Raw genomic sequence first — 13,619 nt, forward strand, 5'->3', positions numbered from 1 at the left:
TTAATAAGATCAGGGCTTATTTAAAAGTAGACTATAACAAGTTTAGTTTGGGCAAGTTTAGGTTGAGGACCCTGTAAGACATTTGGGAGAGATGATCAGTAGGCATTTGAAATGTGGAGCTCAGAAGTGAGTGGGGGGCTAGTGGCAGGGATCTGGCAGTCATCATCATCTTTGCAACTATGTGGATTTCCCCAAGGAAGTGAAGAATAAAGAGAGTCAAGGCCAGACCCAGGAAAACACCAACATTTAAAGAATAAATGGAGTGTAATGATCATAGAGACACAGAAAAATGACAAGAGAAAATGTGTCACTGAGCCATGGACAAAGCCCACTCTCTCTTAAGTGCCCTAAAAGGCCTCCTGTTATCTGGCTACCTACCTACTCAGATTCATTTCTTACACTTTCCTCACCATACACCTTAAACTTATGAAGTTTCAGGCATTCCCAACCAACACAGAGCCCCCATGTACTCCACATTCTTTGTTCTCTCAGGGCCTGGGCAACGTTGTCTTCTCTCTGCCTGGAAGGCTGCATTACTAACCTATCTTCTCCAAGCTCAAATGCTACCTCATTTCTGAATCTCCCCTTAGCTCTCACAGATAGAATTAACCACTATTGTCCCTGGTCTTCTCCACAAGAAGTCACATCTCCCTTAACACATGGAACATTGCTGAGCAATTGCTTTTTCGCTCTACTGGAAGGTCAGAGCTATAACTTACTTTCTTTTCATTTCCTCAAGAACCTAAGGTAAGACCTAGTGAAGATCCAAGAAAAATTTACTACATAGATGAAAGAATGAATGAGTCAATGGTCAGATGGATGGATTAATAAATATGGATTAGTCTTAAACTCAAAGAACTAATAAAAACAGTATAGCATTAAGGTCTTTTTCCTTCAGGACCTTCTGGGTCCTCTTGATGATTTAGGGGCTACTTGAGTGTTGTATCCATTGGTAGTCCACTTATTATTTTTTTCTCCCACCCATGCTATCAGGGTTTACCTCACAATCACTGCCACATTGGAACGTAATCAATATAGGGGGCCTAATATACTATTTCTTCCAGAAGCATTTGCACAGACATGGTGAGAATCTCTCATTGAAGAATTTCAGACTGATATGAATGTATTTTTGGGTGATGAGTGGGTTCCTTAAATCATCCCACAGGGATGGTTCTCTACCAAACTAATACCTAGAATGTTCTATAAATGAAATTAAAAGTTCTACTTTATAGTTATTTCAAAGCCTGTACTAAAAGCAAAGTAAAGCTCTTAAGAGAAATGTTAATGACTATATGTAAGTGTTCAGCTTGAAATTTGAATCTTTCAAGGGTTTACTTTAGGAAATTTCATAAAAATGGATGGTAGGTCTTATCTGAAATATTTCACTATAAAAATATTTCATTTATTCTCACCCATTTGAATTCCATTCTGTTTAGATATTTAACATTTGATAGTTTTAAAAAGGACCAAATGGCTTGAAGTAACAACTTTCCACAAATTCATAACAGCTCTTCATCTGGTCACTGAGCTGAGTTGAGCCCAACCCTGCAGATTCCCTTCAATATTGGGTTTCGTTCCCTCCATCTTGTGCAGGCCGCTCTCAGAGAAAACAGCCAAGAAAAACAACCCAAGCACAAACGGCTGCAAATTGACTTGCAAATGTACAAATCCAGACCAAAAAGTGAAACAGGAAATCTTCTTTGAAGGGTAATTATCATAATTTATAATGGGCAAATCTAAACTCTTTCCAATATTTCTCTAAACTTTCCAATGACTTCATTGCCCGTGACAGATAAGTTTTGCCACGTCCTTTTAACGTGCAGTTTAAAAATCTGAACAGCTCCTCAAACCTGGGAAATTATCTCCATGACCTATAATTAAGACACTAATACTTCTCTCCAGTTACCACAAATTAATATTAGGTTTGGTAAAATAACTTGGTTACCAAAAAAACCCCCAAAAGAATCAAAACAGCCAAGATATGACTGGGATAGGCTAGGTGCTAGGGAATTTATGCTTTGCAAGTTCCTGTAGTTTCAAACTTCAGCTTATCTTTTCACAAAAATGAAATTACAAAATATAAAATAGAAGATATATATTAACTCTGAAGTAACAAAGAAAATTAAACTTCTGATGAATATGGTTCAGTTCAATTTACTATAATCTAATACCAAAAAATTAAGTAAAAATGTATCAATTATGAATTAATTTGCTGTACAGAGAAGAAACTAAATAATTGAAAAAAAGGAACAAACACTTAGAACCACCACTTTAAAGCCAAGATTATCCAAATTGACTGTTTCCATTGACAGATTAAATTATGTTACAACATTAACATTTCATGAGAAACCTTATAAGCGAACACTTTAGAAAATGATGATTGCTGAACTGAATAACAGGCATAAAACATATAAAACAACTCACCCAGCCCCATATGGCTATTCTTTTTTCATCAATGAAACCCATTTCTATGAATTTTCTAAAGTAAAAGAAACAAATTTTTAGAATTTTAAGTGTGTAAACATGACATTTACTTCATTACACAAGCATATTTAATCCAAAGATTTAATAGAAATGCTACATTTTCTTTGTTTAAACACATGCATAATAAGGCCACATGTACAAATAATTAAAAGAGTATTATCATGTTTTCTGCAGAGGATAAAAGGATCCTTTAGACTTCATTGTACATCTATTGAGTAGTTCTTTCAGAGCTGTAAGGTCACATGTCCTCATTGTGTGGGTTACTTGGGACTCAAATAGGTCAAGACACGGGCTCATAATAACACAAGAAGTAATAGCACCATGACTAAGACCAAATTCCCAAATCCTTGGCTTTTGGAAAAAAGGCATTTGTTGTTGCTGTTTTAAGTTTTATTAATTTCTTATGACTTGGCTTAGATGTTAATGATAATCACCAGTTCAGTTTTGGTCACATTCATCTGTGGAAAAATATCCATCCTCCTGCCATTTCATACTCAGGTACTCTCAGTTTATCAAGGTATGGACAATTATAGGTATCTTTTAGGATGTGGACATGATTCATTTGAGCTCCATTATGGAAGAGCCTCCATTTGAAAACTATTTTGAAAATAAATCTCTCCTTGGGAGCAAGAGGCCATGGTAAAGGGCAGCTTTTAAAAAGTCCTCAGGGAAGCCCTCAGAAATGTAGCTTTGCAAAGTTGGTACAAAACAAGAATGTTTTAGGCTAATTTATTCCATGTCCCCTTGAGGGCTGGTGTTCTAGAGCATTGTGATTTATTTTGAGAATGGTTTGATAAAAACTCAAGAAACTCTCAGAGAAGCAGAAGCAGTGGAATTAAACAGCAAACTGGATGAGCCATTGTGGAGGCCTGGATGCAACACAAGGAGGAGAGGGGGAGACCAAAGTGGCACACGCGGCCCCAGAAAAATACCATTTTTTGTTCCCTTCAGTTGTCTTATGTCCTTTCTCATTCTCTGGAAGTAGGACGGAGTCATTTTCATTAGCGAATAATAGAGTTTCTTAAAGGATTTCACAGCAACCATTTTGCTCCTTGCATTGATTCAACAAGCACGTTTCCGATGCAGAGAGGAGTTGGGCCAATGCCCGGGACAAACAGATGGGAAGAAGCCCCGTCAGTCACAGCTTACCCGACACTGATTCTGAGGGACACTGAGGAGTCTAGAGGGAAGAAACGCAGTAGCGAATGGAAAGTCGCTACCTGTGTGGATGCTGTTCATGGTAAAGCAGAGACAGCGTGCAGGAAAGTGTGGCATTTCTGCAATTCTTCCACAAACTTCAAAAACCAAACGAAAGAAGAGAAGGTTCACTTTCTTTGTTAAAAAAATCATCTTGCCACTAGTGCTTGAAGACAGTTCTGAGCCATAAAACCAATCGTGATTTTATGATCTCCCAGAAGCTAGCAATCATATTGCCTTGCATCTGGGGTAAAAGCAAATAACAGGTGATATATGGGAACAGGAAATTCTTAACAACTCCCTTCCTAGGTTTATTCTGAAAGGATGACATTTACTGGAAACGATAGTGCAATAGTTAACCTGGAAATGAAACATTAACACTTAATGTGGCAAGACTAGGTTAAAGGTTAGCTAGATAATCAGAGCATTTTGAGAACAACCAGGCTCTGTAAAATTTAACTCCAAATTCTGAAGAGCTTCCAGGAGGGTTATCAGAAATACTGTAGATAATGTGGTTAAATCAACAAAATGTTAGTAACAAATGAAAAAGCATGATTTTTGAATTTGGGAAGCTGGATTGAAGTTTACAACTTTTCTCTCATGAAAATGGCCCTAGACCAAAGGTTAGTTTGGAAGCCTAGTGATCAATTATTATTCTATTTTGGAAATATTCTTATTGATACCATGTATAACAGTATGATATGATATTTTTTCCTCATGTAATTCTTCCTTACCATTAACCCTCAGGTTATATAAAATTTCAAAATTGTGGGTATGTCAAAAATGCCAAATATACATCAAATGAGCAGAGTTGACTCTATAACTACTGAAGTTCTATGGGTCCCACAAATGTACTGTTTGCAGGGAAGCCTGAAGAAAGTAGGTCCCAGGTTCACTTATGCTTTGACCTCACAAGCAGCTCTGTAGAAGCATTCTCTTTTGCATAGCCAAAAATTGTGATGTTGTATGACTTTTCCCCCCACGCTTTGCTTTGTTTGAATCTATTTATTGACCCTGACTAGTATTTACTGGTGTTTCCAAATATACACGTATGATTTTCTTTTTGTATGTAAAAAATTTAGTCAGATCGCATTTTATAAGAGATTCAAGGGGACAAATTTCATTCTTTGGGGGGTATTTGAGGGCTACCATAGAGGCATTACAACCTCAATTCCCCAGGCCAGACATTCAGCGTCTGATTCCTAAAACACTTCTTGGGGAGACATGTGCTTGAATTATTCCCAGAATTATCATTATGAATCTATCCCTTTTAGCTTTTGTTTTCTCAGAGCATTAGGTTCCAAGGCTTTCTTTTCACTTTTGCAGAAAAATGATTTCAAGCAAAGTCAAGGCCAGCCCCAGCTAGCATCTCCACTGTTGTATGGGTGCTTTGCATGGACCACACGGCCGCCACTTGTTCACTAGGGTGTTTACTAAAAGTAACTAAAAGCAACGCTTTCTCAGAGTGCAGGTGGTTTGTCTACTTCGCAAAGATTGGGAGTGCACTGACAGTAGAAGTTGTAAATTACACAATTTTATACAGAGGGCATTGCAATCACATGTATTAATATGGGACCAATTGCTGTTAAGTGGTTGAACAAATGAGTGAACATATGCCTGCTGTATAGCAGGAAGGTTTTCTTCAGGTTCAATCCTAAAAATGGCTGAGAGAAGTTGTAAAGCTAGCCGATTACCGCCTCTGGCCCATCTTCAATTTTAAACGCCAAAGACATTTATGCTATTGTGAAAACTGGTAGAATTTGTGGCTTCATGTCCTATGTGTTGAACATCAGAAATAACAACTTTTGTTAAGGGCTATACGTGGGTTTCAGGTTTAAATTTTCATTCCACCCAAGGAACATGTGAATAAGTGATCTGTTCTGTTTCTCGAGGTATTCTTAAATTTGAATGCTGCAGTTTTGGTGGTAAACAAATGCACAAAAATATAATGTATGTTTTTGTTATTGGTGTGCTGTGATTATGAGATGATGATGATAATGAGATTGTTTTTTAACCAATGCCAAAACAAACCACTTTTTAGCTCTACGAACTTTGGAAAAGACCGAATTGAATTACAAATGAGGCATAATTTACATCTCTGTCTTTGATGTCGTCCCAGGATTACCTGTCCTTGGGTTTATTGGATGGTTTAAATACAAAGAGATGTGACCCACAGTGCTGAAAAAAAAAAAACCAAAACACGAAATTCCTTAAAGAATTAAGTCTATCATGCTCACAGTTGTGTTCATCTTCCCATTAAGGCACACTACAGTCTTCATATGAGATCTCTTGGTGGACTTTTTCTTTGAATTATCTCTTCTATGTCTCTCTGTCAGGCAGAAGACTCCCCCAAACAAGTTGGCAGTAGAAAGGCCAAAAATTTGCATCAGTAAGAAAGATGGAGCCTCCTAGAAGTTATGTGTGGGTGATCTCAATTTGTGGTTTCATGTCCTACATATCTGTCACTACAGATCTTCTCATGTTGTATAATAATCTATAAATATGTCAGATTTCCCTCAAATAGGCTTTGTTTTTAATCGAATATTTTGTGTTTAAGTGTGTGTATATTACTGCTCAAAGAATGGAAGAAAAATTTGAAAACACATGGGTTGTGATTACTTTTCCATTTTTAAAAATAATTACTTGTGAGTCTAAACTCTTCTGTTTTGATTAGAGGTAAAAATACAGAAAAGCGTTGTCTAGGCCTGGCTCCTAGTTGTTGAATACGATCTGTGTTGTGTATGCTGCATTGAAATCAATAACTAGTAATACTATTAAATGACATTAAGATGATAAAAGAAATGTACTAATGAATTTTCTAAATTGCTCTTTGTTGTGAAACAGTGTTTGACCTTTAGCTGTCATGCATGTATAGACATTCATGACTAAGAGTGCAATTGGCCCCATTTATAAACTACCATTCTCTAACTTCACCTATTCATACCATAATAACAGAAACCCAATAACTATAGAGAAATATCCAGAAGAATCCTGTGCAGTTTTTCCAAATAAGCAATGATTTTGGTGATTACATTCCTTACGTTTTAGGAAAAAAGGACTGAGCCATAAATTGTGATTGAGAATGTAGTTGAGAAGAAGAACTCAGGTTATGAATCTGTCTTTCCTCCTCTAAATGTTTTCATAATATAATTTCTATCATGTAAGATGAATTTTTTGTTAATGAAAATAGGAAAACATTTTCATGCTAAAATAGCTGAACTTCAGAGCTAGTTTAATTACAAATTAATGTCTAACATCTATAAATATACAGTGCTGACAAGATCTTGAGCCATTTCTAAATTTAAAGGTCAAATCCACAATGCTTCAGCAAGTTCAGATGTTTGGGTTCCTACAGACCATCCCTAGAGTTATACAAATTTTTCTGGTAATTACGAACCATGTTAATAAGTGAAAAAATATTAGAAAGACTAAAATATCGAAAGAGTATTTGCCATTTATCACTTTAAATCATTTTATAAGAATTTATTAGCTCTCTTCCATTATTCCATGAATAATATTTTTCTCATGGGCAAAAATATCTCTTTAAGATTAATGATAGCTTTGGACGAAGTTAGGTAAATAGACAAAAAGATTTAAGTTGTTAAGGATGGATAAACCCAATAGTGACTGTGTGACTTTTGTTGCATGTCAATTTCTGTTTGAATGACAAAGCGCTCACCTGACAGCTGTGATCTGGTCCTCAACTTCATAAACACCCAGCTTTCGATACACTGCGTACAGGAGTTTGTCACCTTGGAAAGCTGTTCCTCGACCATCCACCAAGGCGATGACTATCCCTTCCTTACTTGCAAGATAAGATATCCAACTAATAGCGAATATAGACCTTACGCTCTGACTGCAGGGACCACCATACCTAAAGGAAAAAAATATACATAGAATCTCTTATTCCTTTGTAAAACTCAACTTCCCATCATGGCCAAGAATTGCCTTTAGTATTTCTTCATACATTTATATGATAAAATTTCAATAACAGTGGCATTAGAACTGGCTCAAAATCAAGAGAGGACCAGGCTTTTCCCAGAGGTTTGCTACAAGGAAGTTGTTTTGGGACACAGCCTCTCTTATTCCCCAAAACGGATACATCTAGGGTTGGCATTTCAAGGAATATGTGTGGGTTTTTCGTCATTTCTGCCACCTGCCACTTGCTAAAAGCAGGCATAAGATATACTAAAAAAAATTCATGGTGTTTTAAGCAAATTGTGTGTAGGTCAGCACTGATTTTGGGTGTGATTCCACTAAATGTATTCCATTGCCTTATTTCATTTCTAACTCAATTACATAAGATGTTAAGATGATTTACAATATTTTTTTGGCTGCATTTTCTCTATCTCAAAGGTATTCTGACACATTCGGCAATTTGCCATACAAAGGAAATTTAACACAGCAAAGGCAAGCAAGTCCATCTAAAATCTCAAAACTTCCTCAATCTATTTTAAATAGCCATATTTTATTTACTCTGATTAGTTGAGGAATATATAAAAACAGCATCAATAGGAACTGTTACCAAGGAGAATGGTTTATTCTATCTCATAAATGTGTATTTAATTCAACATATTTTCAGTAAATAGTTCTTACACACAAGAAAATACTACATACACTTGAATTAGTAAGGGATACTTCTTTGATTTGTCAAATTGAGGAGGAAGAATCATCTTGTACCATAAAGCTAGGGAAAAAAAGGAGAAAAGTCATTCCACTAGATTGATAGCATCATTTATTTTCTTTAATAACAACATAGAACATAAAACAAATTCATAACTAGCAAGTTAAGAATCAAGAATGTGTTTCAAATTGATTTTTATTACGTATTTTTGTCTAATTTCAAATTATTACAAATCTTGAATTATTGCTTTTCTAGAAGCACACATTCTAAAATTAAAATTAGACTAGCTCTTTTTAAAAAAATATCAGTGTTGAAATGGAGCTACAGAAAAGTATAGGATCAATCCTATTCATAAACATATTAATGGTATTTTGTGAAACTCTACTATTATGGTAAGATTGTTTGAAAATTATAGGATTTGGACTTAAATATTTACCATCTAACTTTTTTTTAAAAAAAGTAAGATAAATGTTCAGCTTCATATCTATAAATAAGAAGTTTTTAAAAGATCTTACTAATTTCATCCACTTCAAGTTTCTTAATTTCCTCTTTAGGCAGCTTGATATTTTTCAAAGCATTTTCCAATTCCTTGTTTTCTTCCAGGATTTTAATTTCTTAAAAAAGGAAAATGTTCATTTTTAATTAATTTCCATAAGAAAATTCCTTTCTTAAAATTCCTTTGGCTTTAATATGGATGAAACTGAATCTCTGCAAGGATTGCTAAGGAGTTTCACATTGACAAGCATATTTTTAAGTCTAGCCTTTAAAGCAAGTATGAGCTTATGAAAGACATCAATCATTGCTGCCTAAACTGTTCCTTACAGCATCAAAACAGAATCATCAAAGCAACAATGTTTATTCAGCCACATTTTCCCATCGCCAACTTTTATTTTTTAATGTAAAGCTATAATCTGAGTAGGTGACATTTTTTGTCATCTACTAAAAAAAAAGTAATAGAAGTAAAATCTATTTTGCTAAAATATCAACTTTAAAATAATTATGTACTTACAAAGTTTTTAAATAAATTTTCAATGTGGGAAGTCAATTATCATTTTCTAAAATTTTTTTTATATCTATTTCTTTCTTAACATTTTGCTGTTGCACTTGGTTAATATAAGATATTCTTTCTTTTTTGGAGGGGGCAGTTGAATTGCTGTGCATCCTGTTCCTTCAAATCCTTTCTCTCATGGCTATAATTAACAAGACAGGAAACAATAAGTGTTGGAGAGGATGTGGAAAGAAGGGAACCCTCATATACTGCTGGTGGGAGTGCAAACTGGTGCAGCCACTGTGGAAAACAGTATGGAGATTCCTCAAAAAATTAAGAATAGAACTACCATATGATCCAGCTATTCCACTGCTGGGTATTTTTCCAAAGAACATGAAAACATAAATGCATAAAGATATATTCACCCCTATGTTCATTGCAGCATTATTCACAATAGCCAAGACTTGGAAGCAACCTAGGTGCCCATCAAGAGATGAATGCATAAAGAAGATGTGACATATATACACAATGGAATATTACTCAGCCATAAGAAATGATGAAATCCAGCCATTTGTGACAACATGAATGGACCTTAAGGGTATTATGCTAAGCAAAATAAGTCAGAGGGAGAAAGTCAAATACCATATGATCTCACTTATAAGTAGAAGATAAAAACAATGACAAACAAACAAATAGAAACAGAGATTGGATTGATGGTTACCACAGGGGAAGAGGAGAGGGAGAAAGGCAAAAGGGGTGATTAGGCACAAGTATGTGGTGATGGATAGCAATTAGTCTTTGAGTGGTGAACATGCTGTAATCTACATAGAAATTGAAATATATAACGATGTACACCTGAAATTTGTATAATGTTATAAACCAATTTAATGCAATTAAAAAAAATCCTTTCTCTCATGGTAGTTATATATCTTAGCAAAACAAGAATATATACACACTATGATCTCTTTTTGTCTTTTACCTTAAAAGATCTTCTAAAAAATTGCTATTTATATGTGAGCTCAGTTATGTTTCACACTTTAATCTTTGAAAATGAACAAATCCATTAATCTCCTGATGCTGTAGATTGGTGGTATATACAAATAAGTTTCTAGCAATGGAGAGCTTTTTGTAAACTTTATTTTGAACTAGAATTGACACCAGTCTTCTTCTAGGGAAAAGACAGGCTTTCAAATAATACGTGGAGTTTTTACCTTTATTTTGAAAAGAGAGTCTGGATGACTTCTGAGATATGGCAACTTCTACAAAAGACATCCTGTGGACTTCTTGTTTTTGTGCCTTTTTAAAAAGTAGTCTTTGAAGATAGGGAACTGGAGGAGTACTTGTAACTACACTAAGTTTGCCAAACCACTTCCCTTGTAACTCTCAGTTTTCATATACTCATGGCATTTTGCTCCAACATGTTATATTTAATCTTAGAACAAGTATAGATGTTTTGGTACGAGTTGTATAAGATACATAATAAATTTCATTTTAACTTTGGATAATCCATCAGGAAAGAGATACTTGTGACATCTTAAAAATTAAAACCAAAAAAATAAAATGAATACACAATTCTAAGTACAATGGAGCCAGCTCTTCATTCTCCTTGTGTGGGTTCTGTATGCGGAGCTATCACCTGATAAAGGGAGTCCTATGGAGAGCAAGCACAAAGTGGCTGCATTATTTACTTATTTGGTACTATTTTTATCATTTTACTAACAGGTACTGAAAGTCCGAGACAAAGTACAGGTGGTGTCAGATTGGTTTGACTTTGACTCCTTTTCCATTCTGTTCCTAGCTATTGAACTTTTCTGATTCATGAATTGCTGAAATGTCAAATTAAATTTAAAGCTTACTAGAGCTTCTACATTTTTTTCTGGATGATAAGTGGGCAACCTTCCCACCCTTGGAGCAAAATGGATTTTCACAGGGTTGTGTGGAGAGGAAGGGGTAGCAATTGCATTATGTGACTTTGCATCAAAAGTCTATGATGAGGGCCTGGCCTGGGGAGAATAGTAGTTAAGTTCTTGTGGTCTGCTTCGGCAGCCCAGGGTTCCCTGGTTCCAATCCTGGGCACAGACCTACACATTGCTCATCAAGCCATGCTGTGGCAGCATCCCACATGGAAGAACTAGAAGGACTTGCTACTAAGATATAGAACTATGTACTGGGGCTTTGGGGAGAAAGAAAAAAAGAGGAAGATTGGCAACAGATGTTAGCTCAGGGCCAATCTTCCTCACAAAAACAACAAAAACCCCCAAAAAACAAAACGCATACTTTAAAGTCTGTGACCTGGCAAAGGAGCGCTCAGTCCAGATTGCACCTTTAATGTTCTTTCACTCATCATTGTATACGAAGTACCCAGCATACTCAGTACCTAGTAACTGACATGTAGTACATGTTCTCTCTTTATCTGTAGACTCTTCATTTTGATGACATCAAGTGGTAATAAAGACGGATCATGTGTGAGATTTTTGTTTAAATCAAATTAACCACAATGGATTGCTCATTAATTAAATTATGTGAAGAATCTGTGGAAAAGCTGATAAATGATATCAATGAGTTGGGTAATTTTAATGAGCACCTACTGTGCCTAAAGTGACTAAGCCTCAACTGACACTCCATGTCAAGTTCTCCTGGGTTTCCATAGCATCCAGTGCAAGTACTATCTGTTATTTTCAAATGACCTCACCCCATTTTGCAGAGAAAATGAAGTCATGGCACTATTTTCTGCAATGTCTACAAACTTTCCTACAATTACGTAGTTAATTTCTTTATTCCCTCTCATCACAATGCAAGAAATTAATCCTCACCTGTTTCTGGAATGCATCTTTTCCCAGCTTCTCAATGACCTCTCTCCTTTATGTCTTCAACCCCTTTTGGTCTCCTAATTTCTTCCATCAGCATTTGCCATGCTCACACATTCATCATCTTTCAAAACCAAAATTAAATATCTACCAATCCCTTCAAGCCATCCTACCTCTTTCCTCCTCTCATTAGCCAGACCTGTTGAAAATACCATCTCTTTTTATTTACCTCCTATGCAGGCCTTAATTTACTGCAATCTGGCTTCCACCTCCACTGCTCCACTGAAACTGCTCTGTCTGAGGTAGTGCTATGCTTATCTCCTTATTGCTAAATCCATTGATTTAGAGAAGGTCTGCCTTCATTCTCTGCAGCACTTGACACAGATGAGAACGCCCTCTCTCTTGAGATCCTCTCCTCCCCGCCTTCCATGACGCCATACTCTCAAGGTTTGTCCTCCTCCCTCTGTTCTCTCTTGGTCTCCTTTACAGGCTCATTTGTCTCTTTCTATTTCTCATGTTGGTGTTCCACACAGTTTTTTTAATTGAGGTATAATTTATATATAACATTATATTAGTTTCAGGTGTACAAGGTAATGATTTGATATTTATATATATTGTGAAATGATCATTGCAATGTCTAGTTTACATCCATCACCATACAATTTTTTTTCCTTGTGATGAGAATGTTTAAGGTCTACTCTATAGCAACTTTCAAATATACAATATAATATTCACTATAGCTACCATGCTGTACTTTATAGTCTCATGACTTATTTATTTTATAAATGGAAGGTCATACCTTTTGACCTCCTTCATCCATTTCGCCCACCACCTGGCCCTCTTGCTCTGGCAAACACCAATCTGTTCTCTGCATCTATGAGCTCTGTAGTTTTTTTTGTTTTTTAGAATCCACATATAAGTGAGATCATAAAGTATTTTTCTTTCTCTGCCTGACTTATTTCACTTAGCATAATGCATTCAAGGTCCATCCATGTTCTCATGAATGGCAGGATTTCAATCTTTCTTATGGCCAAATAATATTCCTTTGTATATTTATATATACCACATTTTCTTTATCCATTCAGCCATCTGTGGACACTTAGACTGTTTCCATGTGTTGGCTATTATAAATAATGCTGTAATGAACATGGGAGTGCACATATCTTTTGGAATTAGTGTTTTTGTTTTCTTTGGATAAACAACCAGAAGTGGAATTGCTGGATCACATGATAGTTCTATTTTTATTTTTTTGAGGAACCTTCAAACTGTTTTCCATAGTGGCTGCACCAATTTACATTCCCACCAACAGTGCACAAGTGTTCCCTTTTCTCCATCTCCTTGCCAACACTTGTTATTTCTTGTCTTTTTGGTAATCACACAGTTTTATTCTGGGCTTACTCTCCATCACCCCCACCCACCCCCATTTTTCCCACTCTGCTATCTCACTCGCTTCCATGGCCTTAGTAACCATGTAGTCCATAAACAAGTGACTTCTTGACCATCATCTTCAGTCCAAACC

General features: G+C 35.8%; 1 protein-coding gene across 10 annotated transcripts in view; it reads right to left on the reverse strand.

The window, feature by feature from the left end:
- Nucleotides 1-13,619, reverse strand: part of FAP (fibroblast activation protein alpha) — a 74,216-nt gene that overhangs the window by 9,201 nt on the left and 51,396 nt on the right. For 7 of the 10 annotated variants that reach the window (XM_023623020.2, XM_014732508.3, XM_070241903.1 and 4 more), the window contains 4 exons: nt 8,821-8,919; nt 8,299-8,368; nt 7,361-7,555; nt 2,425-2,479 (listed from right to left, as the gene is read on the reverse strand). In XM_023623020.2, coding sequence (XP_023478788.1) covers nt 2,425-2,479; nt 7,361-7,555; nt 8,299-8,368; nt 8,821-8,919 — 419 coding nt within the window. The remainder of the gene's footprint in view (nt 1-2,424; nt 2,480-7,360; nt 7,556-8,298; nt 8,369-8,820; nt 8,920-13,619) is intronic. The other 3 variants (XM_014732509.3, XM_070241905.1, XM_070241901.1) reach the window with 1 other exon arrangement.

This window comes from Equus caballus, chromosome 18, assembly GCF_041296265.1.
Source record: "Equus caballus isolate H_3958 breed thoroughbred chromosome 18, TB-T2T, whole genome shotgun sequence".
Taxonomy (NCBI): Eukaryota; Metazoa; Chordata; class Mammalia; order Perissodactyla; family Equidae; genus Equus; species Equus caballus.